The sequence below is a fragment of the Propithecus coquereli genome, unplaced genomic scaffold (genome assembly GCF_000956105.1).
Source record: "Propithecus coquereli isolate 6110/MARCELLA unplaced genomic scaffold, Pcoq_1.0 Scaffold328, whole genome shotgun sequence".
NCBI classification, from domain to species: domain Eukaryota; kingdom Metazoa; phylum Chordata; class Mammalia; order Primates; family Indriidae; genus Propithecus; species Propithecus coquereli.
In genome coordinates this window covers 27,277-40,276 of record NW_012148930.1, presented here as the reverse complement: position 1 = coordinate 40,276, position 13,000 = coordinate 27,277, and the positions used below count along the sequence as shown (strand labels likewise).

The window sequence follows — 13,000 nt, the reverse complement described above, 5'->3', positions numbered from 1 at the left end:
CAGCACAGGCTGCCCACCTCAGTGAGCCCCCATCCAAACCAGCTTGTGTGGTCAGGACACATGTGAACCGTTGGAACCAAAAGGCTGGGAACAGGGACTACTAGCGGGGAGCGGTGGTACTTGGGTGGGGCTGCATAGTGGGGAATCCTACTCTCGTTCTACTAGGTTAAATGTTATAAAATTGCCATTTTGTAAATCAAAAGGCATAGAATATTGGCAATTTCAAACGATTCAATCTAATGCACATTATTTAGCAGCCTCTTACATTCTCCTGTCCTCCCTGCTTCCCTTCTCCCTCCCTTCCTTCCTTTTTTCCTTGCTGTAGATACAAAGTTGATAAAGACTCAGTCCCTGCCCTTAAGAAACTCACAGTGTACTTGGGAAAAACAAATTGCGAGCCCTTCATTAGGATACAGTGTAATAAATGCCATAAAAAAGTATCAAGTGCTATAAGCACACTAAGGAAGTAGCAACTAAGTTTACTTGGGCCATCAGAGAAGGCTGCCAGGCTGAGATAAGAGCAGGAGTTTGCTGGGTGCAGACAGGCACCGTTGGTGGAAGCCCCAGCGCGCTTGGGCTGTGCAGGGAGGGACAGTTGAGTGTGGTTGGGCTGGTGCTTGGCAGGGTGTGCAGAGGATCCTGGGCCAGATCAGTAGAGGATGGGGTGGGGACTGGGGTGTAGGGGAAGATCATCACGTGATCTTCACAATAACACAAGAAGTAAGCAGCTTAATAGTGTCCAGGCTCCTCTTAGGCACCTGGCTTCACCATTTCATGGCCAAGTGACTTTGAGTAATTCACTCAGCCTTTCCGAGCCCCAGCTTTCTCATCATTACATCAGATTAACAATAGTACCTATTTTATGGGCAGTGCTGCAAAGATCAAGTGAGGCATGAAAGGCAATGCACTCTAATTTTTAATTTTAATTAACTGAGCTGGGCTCAACGAATGTTAGCTATTATTGTTCTGCAGATTAGAAGACCAAAGGGCAGAGGCATTTTTAAAAGAACACACAACTAGAAATGGGACTGGGTTTTCCCCCAGCCCGGGGCTTCCCTTTGCTGCGCCCTGTGCGTTTCACGGGAGCCTTTCTGAAGCCTGGATGGGGCAGCCGGGGTCTCGTCCCGGCTCCTCCCCTGGGCTCAGTGACGTGGGGCATTTATGGCTCTTTCCTTCCCTGGGCCTTGGTTTCCTTTCTCGCCACCATGGAATCTCCTCTTCTGTTCACTTGACTTTAAACTAACACCAGGCAAGTCTCCCTCCTCTGAACCCTCGAAAGCCCAGTGACCATCAAGGTACAACTGATAACTCCAGCATTTTAACTGGTATTCAGCACCAGAATTGTTATTTTTCCCTTGTATTTATGACCATTTCTTTTTTAAATGCCTCTGTGCCTGGGCTTCCTCAACTGGACTTTGAGTTCCGTTTAGTGGCGCCCTGTGTAATGCAAGGAAGGACGCAATGGAATTATTCATAGAAAGCTTGAGGGCACGACCTCGCTTCGCCACTCGCTGGCTGTGGGATCTTGGCCCGGGGTTGCCTGGCCAGTAAAATGGCAGGGCAACCGCTGGTGGGGTGGCGGAGTCACCTGGCACTGTGGGCTGTTAGCCTCAAGGCAGGAGTGACATGTCGCTGGGATCCGATGCCAGAATGGGGGGCAAGACCCTTGAAGCAAAGGTTGGGGTCAAGGCCTGCTTTGCGTCGGCAGTATCTTAGTAAGTGGCCTGAGGCCAGAGCGGCGTCCAGATCCGTGGCCGTTGGTGAGAGCTGGCAGGGCCTGTGAGAGGACTCGGCCCGGCCTGGGGTGTGTGGGCTCAGGGTTGCTGCTGCCCAGCTCCCCCCCGGGTCGGCTTCCTCCCGTCCTAGAGGTCTGGCCCTCTCACCACCCGGTATCTGACGAATCAAAACAGCCTCTTACCAAGTGCCGGGTCCTTACGTCGTAACATTCGTATCTCACAACTCCAGAAGTAGGCAATACTCCCCCATTTACAGAGGGAGAAGCAGACCTTGAAAGGGTTATGGACCTGCTTGGCCATCACACAGCGCGGAGGTGGGGGAATGGGATTCGGATCCCAGGGAGTCTGGCTCCCAGGGCTCTGCTCTCAGACACCTTGTGGACGTAGCCACATCCCTCCTGCAGGAGTCCCAGCAGAGGCAGCTCAGCAGCAGCCACCAAGCCCCGCCCAGAGCAAGGCCTGGAAATACAGCCCGGCCAGAGCCAGGGGGCTCCTCCCTTCTCTGAGGCTGGCCTGGAGCAGAGACCCCCATCTGAGCTCCGCACCTTCCAGATGGAGGGCTCCTCTGCTGCCCATGGCCCCAGCTCATGGCTTTGTGCCCAGGCCTCTCGCCAGCCACACCCCCGCCCCTTCTGGCAGATTCCCCACCCAGCAGCTGGGCCCCAAATCTGCAGGGAACTGTCAGGAACTCATATATGGGTCCAGCAGACACTGCCCTTGGCCAGGGCTCTCAGGTGACAGAAGGTGGCCCCGCCTGCTCCTGGGGGCACCCTGTCTCTGTCGGGTGGCCCTGCTGAAGGGAGGGCGTGTCTGTCTCACACGAAATCTGCCCCCTCCCCCCACTCCCACCACAACCCTCGTGTTTCCACAATTTTCCCTTCGGGGCTCTACTTGAGCAGCCCGCCAGTGCCGTGAGGGGAAAGCCGCCCGTCGTTCCAAGCGAAGCTGGGAGTAGAGGTGGATTTTGCACATTCTGATAAATTAGAACATCTTGTATGTTGCAAGGGAAACTGCCTGAACTTTTCCATAGGGGGAAGACAGAGTGGACAGGAAAGTTTCTCAGAGCCTATGTGCACATACGCATCTGTCAGGCAGGCTGGGAGGAACAGATTTCCACATATAAACAGAATAGCAGTTAAGGACATGGAATCTACGCTAAACCGCCTGGTTAGACACTCACCTGGGCTCTCCTACCAGCTGTGTGGCCTTAGGCAAATTACTTATTCTCTGAGTCATTTTTGCAAAGTGAGGATGATGATACCTTTCTTAATTGTTAAGAGGATTAAATAAATTAATATATGCAAAACCCCTGGAACAGGGCCTGCCATATAGTTAGCATTCTATACATGGTAGGTATTAATAGAAGATGCTCAGGTCCCTCATAAACAAAAACACCCTTTTACAGAATTTTACAGCGCACACGTATGCTCCGTATAATCCTGTCTTCCCTAGAGACGAGTGAATGGAGTGGGAGACAGTGCGAGTGGCTGCAGGTGGGAGCTGCACGGTGGAGTCCAGCTTGTCACCTGCCAGGCAGAGCTCTTCCTCCTTTCCTCCCACGCCTGGACAGACAGGGCGGAGCAGGTGATGCTGGGTGGTGAGCCTGCCGTGGGCTGCTCGGCCCAGTCGGTGGACCTGGTAACGGCCTTGCAGGAGAACCCACGCTCGCCACGGCAGGTCTGTCTGCATCGCAGAATAAGAATCCAGAAGGCCCCCTGGTCTCCTCGGCCCGGGCTCCCCAGCTCATGGGCAAGGCTGCTGGGGAAGGGACTGCGGGGGAGACTAAGTGTGGAAGAGTCCAAAAGAGCAGACAAGCAGAGGTGCCAGTGTCACAGGCCTGGAGGCTTTAATGTCCCGTTGGTGGGAGTGGCCCTAGGCCAGACAGACACTGGCACCAACCAGGCCTTTCTGAATGACATTAGCAGCTCCTCCAATGGTGCCTCTTGCTGGTGAGGGAAGGGCCTGTCCATTTACTTCCTCCTGGTTTTTTGAGGGGGTCCTGACACCTCTACTCAGCCCGTGCATCTAGCTGCTGGGGGAGGAGGCTGCCGCGGTGCACTGGCCCTTCTCGCCAGCACCCCCACCCCCCGGTCATGCTAGCGCTAAGCCCACACCGATGCTGTGTGGGCTTCATAGCCTGGGGGCAATGAGGGTCTCCCGGGAGCCCTGATGCTGGTCGAGGCTGTCCAGGGAGGACCGCAGGGCACTGGCCGTGCCCTCTCGGGACTCTCGGCCCTTCAGTAGCTCTGTTGCTGCAACCTCCACTTCTTCTGGTTCCATCCAGCAGGCATCTGCCAGGGCGTGGCCTGTTGCCATGACGAAGTCAGCATCAGCAGCCAAGGTGCCCAGGCCCCCTCGAACCAGAGCCTGCAGGGAAGAGAGGAGGCTGGCTAGGGTCTTCCTGGGCCCTACCCGCTGTCCATGCCAGGCCATCACAGAGCCACCCCTCAATGCAGCCCACTGCTGTGTCCCAGCTCCTGGCTCACCTCTTGGATCAGCAGGGCCGTAGCTGGGGCTGGGCACCTGGAAGTGTCCTCCCTGGTGCTCCTGCCATGGGGTGTCTCCTCCTGCAGAGACCCTGGTGTGGAACTCCTTCTCTCCTCAGGCCTGGGGCCCTGTTCCAAATGCAGAAAGGCAAAGACCGCCACAGGAATGCTGGAAGCCATGGACCCAGCAAAACCCCAGCTCATCTGAGGGAGCCTCAAGCAAGACCCACGGAAAGGGAGTCCAGTCCCTCTGTACCGACAGACACGTGGCTGCCCCACCCTTCCCCTGCCACGGCCCCACCGCAAGCATCAGGCCAGGTGGGGTCTCTGTACGGACTTTCCTCCCAGGCCTCTGCCCCTGTTACCTGGTGGTGGGCAGGAGATGCCTGGCCTCCGGGCGTTACCCTCTGGGTCAGCTGTCCCTTCAACTTTTCCACACAGGGTTTGCTGTGGGGTCCTGCGGGCAAGATGCAGTGAGGATAAGAGGGGCTGCTGACTCCTGCCAGGAGCCCTGTGTCCACGGAGCCCTGCCTGGCCGGCCAGCCACGCTCCGTGAACTCTCAGAGGTGCTCAGCACTGCAGAAGGTGTCTTAGAGGGTGGACACCTCCAGGCCAGCCAGGACTGCCCCAACTCTGCTGGCTCTGGTCTCTGTTCTTACGGGTTTGGGAGAGGGGATCAAGGCCAGGGGGTCTGACCAAGCTGTCCCTCAGTGTGTCCTTGTGTGTGTGCACATGGAAGTGTGTGTATGTGCGTGTCTGGGGGAGTGGGGAAAGCATCCTTAGTGAACCCCGGCATCCTTGGGCTCTCACTGTCACGCAGTGGCTAGGACCTACCGGGAGAGCGTAAGACCGTCTACTGAAAGGCCCCAGAGCCAAGGTGTCGGTGTGTCCGGAGGCTGCCTAGGGCAGGGAGGACTCCCGCGTTGGGGCCGGCATGGGGTGCAGGGTGAGCTTCCCAGCAGGCCTGCAGGGGGCCCTTTTAGAGTGTGCACGCTTCCCCTCCCACCCCACTCAGCCACCTAGACAGCGCCTTCTCCTCCGCCTGGACGAGGAACTGGCCCTGACGGCTCTCCCATGCCACGGCCCAACAGGTCCCCCAGCCAGCCCTCCCAGCAGGTCCCCAGACTGTAAGAAAAGACGGGCTCCCCAATCCCTGCAGGAGAAGACTCGGCCTCTTGGTGCGCAGAAGGGACTGACCCAGCCCCCTGTGGCCTTGGCCGAGGGCTCCTCCTCCGGCGGCGGGCGTCTCCGTCTCTCCCGGGGACTCCGTCTCATAACGGACACTGAAATGGAAGCAAGGCTGGGTGAACCAGGGCAGGCTGCTGGCCTCCTGCCATCCCTGCCCCTCTGTGGCTCCAGATATCCTTTCCCCTCAGGGTCTGGACCCAACGTGGGCCAGGGGTCTTGACTCCGGGCCTGACGCTCCCACCGCCCTGCCCCAGCCAGCCCGACTCCAGGGGGAATGAGCCGAGTGCAGGCCCGTCTCCACGCTGCGCTGCTCTCCACTTTCTACGTTCCGTTCCTCGTCCAGGCCCAGCTGCGCCTCACAACCTTTGGGACACTCCTTCCAACCTCGGTTGTACAGAGGATCTCCTGGGGAGCTTCTTTTTTTTTTTTTTTTTTGAGACAGAGTCTCACTCTGTTGCCCTGGCTAGAGTGAGTGCCGTGGCGTCATCCTAGCTCACAGCAACCTCAAACTCCTGGGCTCAAGCGATCCTCCTGCCTCAGCCTCCCGAGTAGCTGGGACTACAGGCATGGGCTACCATGCCCGGCTAATTTTTTCTATATATTTTTAGTTTTTCCAATTAATTTCTTTCTATTTTTACTAGAGACGGGGTCTCGCTCTTGCTCAGGCTGGTCTCGAACTCCTGACCTTGAGCGATCCACCCGCCTCGGCCTCCCAGAGTGCTAGGATTACAGGCGTGAGCCACCGCGCCCAGCCGCCTGGGGAGCTTTAAAGACGGTGGCGGCTGTGTCCCACCCCAGAGTCCACAGTGAGAACCTGATTGGGATTTTTGAAAACTCCCTAGATGTTTCCAATGAGCAGCCCAGGCTGGTGCTTCTGTATGTCCACGGCACCTCGCACCACGGTGACCCGCAGGCGCAGGCGCCGTTCAGGACCATAGGCCGAATTCAAGGGGTCTCTGACTGGAGGTGGTGTAGGCAGCCCTGGCCACAGGGAGTAGCTGCTCCCCTGGCCTCTGCCCTGTCCTGCCCATGCCTGAGGCCGGAGACTTAGCCTTTCCAGGCTAAAGAGACTTCCAGTCAGCTGGCCTCCTGTCTAGAACAGAAGCTCTGCTTGGAGCCCAGCCCCTAGTTTAGGATTTCTGAGAAGCTCTCCCCTTCATCCTGCTGTTTTTTTATGACACTTACGTAATCGCAGATTATATTTAGTCTACAGTCTGAGGATGGCGAGATGGGAACCACCCAGAGCAGCGGATCTCCTTGGAACCCAAATCCAGCAACTGAACCTGACTGTCCACAGTTTTCTGTAGTCTGTGCTGTCACTGAAGGCCCTCTGCCTCTAACCTATAACGTGTTCAACACATCTCAGCTCCCAGACCTGCTGTAGGTGATGGGATAAAAGAACCTCTCAGCACCGGGGCCAGTGCTGACATGAGGCTGCCCCCTGCTGGCCAAGGGAGTCTCTGCAGGGCAGGCCTGCCTCTTGCATCAAGGTACAGGATGGATTTCCAAAGGGCGCAAAGGCAAACAAAGGACACCTGCAATTTCGGGTCACCCCCTTCCAGTACAGCCTGGAACCTGCTAACGTCCTCCCAGTCTTATTCCAGTACCCCTACGCCAGAGCTGGCAGTTGCCAGTTGCCACCGCTACCTGGAAAACACCTGGTCGTTGCTATGGTTGCTGTTGCCACAGGCAACATTGGCGTTGGCATTGTTGGTATTGGCACGAGCCAGAGGGTTAGCGCGTGCATCTTGAGGGAAGTCCTCCAAGAAGACAGGTGACTCCAGCTCTTCCATCTCTATCTCGGCAAACTGGAGGGGTCTCTGGCTGGCCATGACGGGGGGCAGGGAGTTGGTCCTTTCGATGAAGTTGTCCACCTGGCCAAACAGGCCTCCGGTCCTCTAGGGGAGAGGAGAAGGGCCGTGAGTGAGGGACGAGGGTGGGGCGTGTACGGGGGCTGCCACCCTGGGATGATGCTGCTGGGAGCACGTGAAGGTACAGGGAGACGAGTCCTCTAGGGCAGAGGAGAAAGACTGAACAGTGAGACCAGACGGGGAAGAGGATCCCCACCCTCAGGAAGTTCCCAATTTGAGGGGGCAGACAGGACATGCCTACGGAACCACACAGGAGACACGGACACACAGAGAGGGAGCTGGGGTGCCGTGGACAGAGCACCGAACTGGGAGTCTGCAGAACTGGCTTCTGAAACTAACTCACTAAGCGACATCGGACACGTCACATTGTCCCTTTGGGCCACCGTTTCCTAATGAATAACCTGAAAAGGTGTAACTAGGCGGTCATTAAAGAACTTCCAGCTCTACAGTGTTACGAGAAACACTAGCCGGCTGAGGATCGAGGACTGGCGTAACTGGAGCAGGCGGGGCACTTGATCCCGGGGGCCTCTGGGGCTGGAATGCTGCCTCGGTTTGCAGGGGGGAGCAGAGAGGTGAGGCTTGGCAGGGGAAGGTGGGAAAGGGTCTGTTATGTGTGACACCTCGGGTAGGTTGGGTCACTGACTCTGAGTCCCAAGAGAGGTGGGTGGAGAAGTGGAGACGGAGGTCCAGCCCACGTGCCCCTCCGTATGGCTGGGCTCCTGGCCTTCCTCTCTGGGGACATGGCCGCTCACTGTGTCCAGACCACTAGGGGTTGTCATGGCGCCCCTCACCCGGAATATTCCCTCCTCCATCGCAGCCTCCACCATGGCTCGCTCCAGCTCCTCCTCGGCTGTCAGGTCTCCTGAGATGGTGCGGTGGATCTCGGGGGCTGCCTCCTCCTCGATCGTCCGCAGTCCGGCCTGGGGACGGCAAAGTGACCCAGTGACCCCTCCAGTCCTGGAGAGGAGAGCAAAACCGCTTCCACGGCCCACTCATTTCAAATCTCCGCACCCGGGGCTCCCTGGAAGCCCCGGCTCAGGCCCACTCTCCCTCTGGTTCATTCAGTGTCCCTGGGCTCTGTGAGGCCACCAGGTCCTGCTCTGGCCTCTGGGATGGTGCACACAGTAATTGTTCCTAAGGAGTCTTCTCTCGACACCATGGGTGGCGACTTCATGCCCTCTCCAGGGCTTCTTACTCAGTACAGCCTTCTAGACAAGTGATCTCTCTTGATGGTACACGCCGTCAATATAATTTTTTGAGCTGATCAAAGTTCATACCATCAGCAATGAGACAAATCAAAATTGGTGTCACCTGGTAGCTTGCAATGAGAACACAGCGTCACTGCTGAGGCGTTCCTATCCAAGAGGGATATTAGGATGCATCTAGACTCTAGCCTGAGGAAACACCAGACAAACTCAGATTGGGGGACACACTGGCCTGTCATCTTCAAAAGTGTCATGGTTGTCTCAGGGAAAGACTGAGGGGCTGTTCTGGATGGAAGAGACTAAAGAGATATGGCAACTAAATACAACGTGTGATTCTGGATTGGATCCTTTTGCTATAAGGGGCATTTGTTGGGACAACTGGTGAAACGTGAAATGGATTAGGACGTGGTAACGTATCAGTATTGATTTCCTGATTTTGATGGTTGCACTGTGGTCATGTAGAATTATGTAGGAGAACACCTTGTAATACACACTGTGCCTTGAATGCACACAATGCCTGCAAAGATGAATCGAAGTGTTCCGGATGATGGAACATCATGTTGGAGTTACTCTCAAACCGTTCAGAGAAAAAAAAAGATTTTGTATTATACTTGCAATTTTTTGAAGTATGAGACTGTTTCAAAATGAAAATGGCAACTGAGTCAATTTTTGAGTACACGGCCCAGATGCATATATATTTTTGGAATTTATAAATTATGTGCATTACAATGAACACTAGAAATAAAAACCAGATGAGATAAAACATAAAGTTCTAAAGTTTTCTTCTCATAGCCGGTAGAGCACTGTAAGCACCCCTGGGGGATCCGCTTTCTTTGGAGACCACTCTGCTCTTACAGCTAACTCGTCTCTCCTTTGACCTCATCCTAGTTTCTTTGGTCCTGTCGCACAGAGATGAAGAGCTCCTGGCTCTTCTCTCGAGGTCGAGATGTCCTCCATCGTGCACTATCCAGAGCTGTCACCTCGTTTCCCCTCCCCTGGGCTCCTTCTTCCCTCTATGCCTCCACCACCGGCCCCTTGAGGACACGGACAGGGAACTGGAGTCCGGACACCTGGCTGAGCAGGGGAGTCCCCTGGACCTTACCTGGATCTGTATGATGTCCTTCTTGGGCCGATACCCGTAATACTCCTCCTGGCGCTTCATGAACTTCCGGAAGTGCTCCTGGATGAGGAACGTGGCGTAGAACTTGCCCACTGTCACCTCATCATCTGCAGAGGAGCCAACAAGGGATGTCCTGAAGCCGGCGGGGCTCTGACTCTGGGCTCGGAGTGGGCCCAGGTGTGGCCAGGCCCGGGCACCCAGGCCATCCTTCATCCTGCAGACTCGGTCAGTGGGCACAGCCCACCCTGAGGCTGCCCATGGGGTCTGGGCCACTCTCAGGTTCCCACAGGGCCTCTTGGAGAAGCCCCTTGCCCACTTCTCTCGGCTGCCTCTGGGCCCTGGTCTCCCGAGTCAGCACCCACCTCCAATCGGGGGGATGACCTGGTCCAGGAGCTTCATGCTGGTTCTCTTCCAGATCTTCTTGATGATGGCCCTCAGCTCCTCGTTGGCCTGCTCAAAGTTACCTGGGGCGAGGGGAAGGCAGGGGTGGCCCCAAAGTCACCGGGGCCAGGCCAGCTGCGCTTGATGAGCCCCCGCATTTCCTGACTCGCAGAGAGCCGGTCACGCACGCAGTGGTATCAGCTGGGTGTCCTGCCGCGGCAGCTCCTGTGCTGGGCACTGGCAATGGGGACAGGAGATCTCCGCCCCCAGACACCCCAGCCCTTGTCACGCACTCACCCCCACAGACCTCGGCTTCTAGTGCCGAGTGGTTGACTTTGAAGGCTATCATCTCCTGCTCTTCTCCCAAAACCCTTCCACGCCCCAGGCACTCTGGTCTGTCCCAATACCCCCAGGAAGCCTGCCTGGGCTCAGTCCCGCTCCTCCGTGACTCCTGGCCTTCCTCACCTCGCCCTCTTAAGGAAACCTGCTCCGTGGCTGTCTCAGACTCCCGCAACGGTCCTGATGTGGGCATGGCCCCGATGCAGCGGAGCCCTGAACGAGGACTTGGGGACAACACTGAGACCCTGACCTGACCTCTTCCTCCGCTCCCACCGTGCCTGTCTCCCTGGTGGGCGAGGACCTGCGAGTTTAGTGGAGCCGAGTATGGACTCCCATCAGCCTGCCCCGTGCTCGCCACCCGACTGCCTCGTCTGCTCCTGCCCAGAGCTGAACCCTGAGCCAGCGCTGGCCCTGCTCTGGCCCTGCTCACCCACCCCTGCGCTGGCCCTGGCACTGCTCTGGCCCTGCTCATACACCCCTGTGCTAACACTGGCTCTGCTCTGGGCCTGCTCATCCACCCCTGTGCTAACACTGGCTCTGTGCTGTCCCTACTCACCCACCCCTGTGCTGGCCCTGGCACTGCTCTGGCCCTGCTCATCCACCCCTGCGCTAACACTGGCACTGCTCTGGCCCTGTTCACCCACCCCTGCACTGGCCCTGGCTCTGCTCTGGCCCTGCTCACCCACCCCTGCGCTGGCCCTGGCGCTGAGCTGTCCCTGCTCACCCACCCCTGCACTGGCCCTGGCACTGCTCTGGGCCTGTTCCACTAATCACTGCGCTAGCACTGGTACATCTGTGGCCCGTTCCACCCACCTCTGCACTAGTGCTGGTACTTTTCTTTCCCCCTCCACCCAACACAGCTGAAGAGTGTGGGAACAGACCCTCATGGCCTTTGCCCTGCAGAGAACTCTCAGGCTCCCTCTGAGTCCCAAGGGGCAAGAGGAGTCTGGGCCGTAGTCAGGAGACCTCCCTCTGCTTCTCCCCATTAGCTCTGAGAATCTGGCAGAGTCTGTGCCAGAAACACCCTGCGAGAGAAGGGGGGCCGCACGCTGGGAGGCCCTCACCTTCTGTCTTGATCTTGAGGGCCGTGCGGACCAGGGCGAAGAGAGTGGCGTTGAAGGTGACTGTGCCGTCGCTGTTCAGGGGCATGTTCATGCCCACCAGCCGCTGTGCGGGGAGAGGCAGTGGCTTGCTGCTGAGCTGGGACCAGGCCAAGCTTGGCAGGTCATCCTCACCCGGTCTGTGGGCCGGGAGGGGATGGGACATGAGGGCTGGGAGTGCCAGCCGACCAGGACTGCCCCTCGTCAGGGGGTGGAATGCTGAGTTGGGGGGCACTGCTGAGAGTTCAGGTCCTCAGGGAGGGACTTGGGGACCCAGGATCCCTGCCCCGTGGCCCCTCTTCCTCTCCTGGGGGGCCGCCCCTCCCTGGCAGCTCCGGTTACCTTACATGCTACCCGGTGCGGGCAGAACTTCCCAAAGCCCAGAGGGGGCTGGATCCTTCTCAGCAGGGTCACCACGTCCAGGTGTTTGATCCTCCCCCTGCAGGAGGCCACATGGACTTGTTTACCCGGCAGCCCCACCCAGGACCTCCGCCAGCACCCTGCTCGGAAATGGCGAAGGGGAAGACAGCCAGGAGACGGGGGATGCTTCCTTAATTTCCGACTGTGTTGAGGGAGTGAGAGCTCAGCTCCTTTTTAAAAGAGGAGACAATGTTTGGATTCGTTACTGCCACCACCAGGAGTGGGCTCTCTTTTGGGGGGCGCTCCCTTGGATATGGGATCTCCGCGTCTGGAATCTGGACCTCATTTCCCCATCACAAGACCTTCCTTAGGTTCTGGTCAAGGTAATGGGGGCTCTTGGGCTCTATTAATAGAAGTAGAGGGTATGGTCAAGGGAGGTGGAAGCCCACTTCCAGAGACTGCTCCAGAGCTGGAAACCACTTTTTCATTGGGACCATGACCCCCAGAATAAGCAAAAGTCTGGGCAACCAGGAAGGTCAGACGAAGAGACGACCAAGGCGAGAGCAGCAGGTGTGTGTTGTCTGAGAAAACTGTGTTGGAAGGTCCTATTGACTTCCAAACGGGCTGGCTATGAAAAGATTAAACATCTGCTATCTGCAGCGGGCTGAGTTAGGACTTGGGGGTGGCAGGAGGGAGGTAGGTTTCGATCTCCTGGATGTAAGCGCTTCACAGCATGACTGCTCAGGGCACCAGACAGACCCGCATTGGATCTTGGTGCCACCTCTCACAGCTGTGTGACCGAGGGCAACTTACTTAACCCCTCTGAACCTGCTTTCTCATCTGAGACTAAGCTGATCGGGAGACCTGTGCCATAGGTTGTTGTAAAGACTAAATGAGATAATACACGTAGTGTTTAGTGCAGTGCCTGATACCTGGGAAACATTCGTGAAATACAAGCTCGTGACCTTTTGGGGAAGAATGTAGGAGAGCAGTGCTTCCCAAGCTTTAGTGTACGTACGAATGTCCTGGGATCGGGTTAATAACAATGCAGATGCTGATGCAGTCTGGGTGGGGCCGGGACGCTGCGTTTTATTCAGGCTCGGATGTGCTAACACATGAGCTACCACACTTTGAGTAGCCAGGATCTAGAGTGCCTGGTGAGGTACTGAGTTCCCCACCCCTAGGAGTATCCAAGCAGAAGCTGGATGACCATT

General features: G+C 56.9%; 1 protein-coding gene across 1 annotated transcript in view; it reads right to left on the bottom strand.

Annotated features, from left to right (window-relative positions):
* Positions 1-3,557: 3,557 nt before the first annotated feature.
* LOC105815312 (voltage-dependent L-type calcium channel subunit alpha-1S-like) overlaps positions 3,558-13,000 on the bottom strand; it is a 35,319-nt gene continuing 25,876 nt past the window's right edge. The window contains exons 25-34 of the mRNA XM_012650456.1: positions 11,769-11,865; positions 11,391-11,493; positions 9,969-10,070; positions 9,589-9,713; positions 8,073-8,201; positions 7,058-7,308; positions 5,420-5,505; positions 4,588-4,679; positions 4,223-4,351; positions 3,558-4,103 (exon numbers count right to left, since the gene is read on the bottom strand). Of these exons, the coding sequence (XP_012505910.1) occupies positions 3,867-4,103; positions 4,223-4,351; positions 4,588-4,679; positions 5,420-5,505; positions 7,058-7,308; positions 8,073-8,201; positions 9,589-9,713; positions 9,969-10,070; positions 11,391-11,493; positions 11,769-11,865 (1,351 nt within the window). The 3' untranslated portion in view covers positions 3,558-3,866. The remainder of the gene's footprint in view (positions 4,104-4,222; positions 4,352-4,587; positions 4,680-5,419; positions 5,506-7,057; positions 7,309-8,072; positions 8,202-9,588; positions 9,714-9,968; positions 10,071-11,390; positions 11,494-11,768; positions 11,866-13,000) is intronic.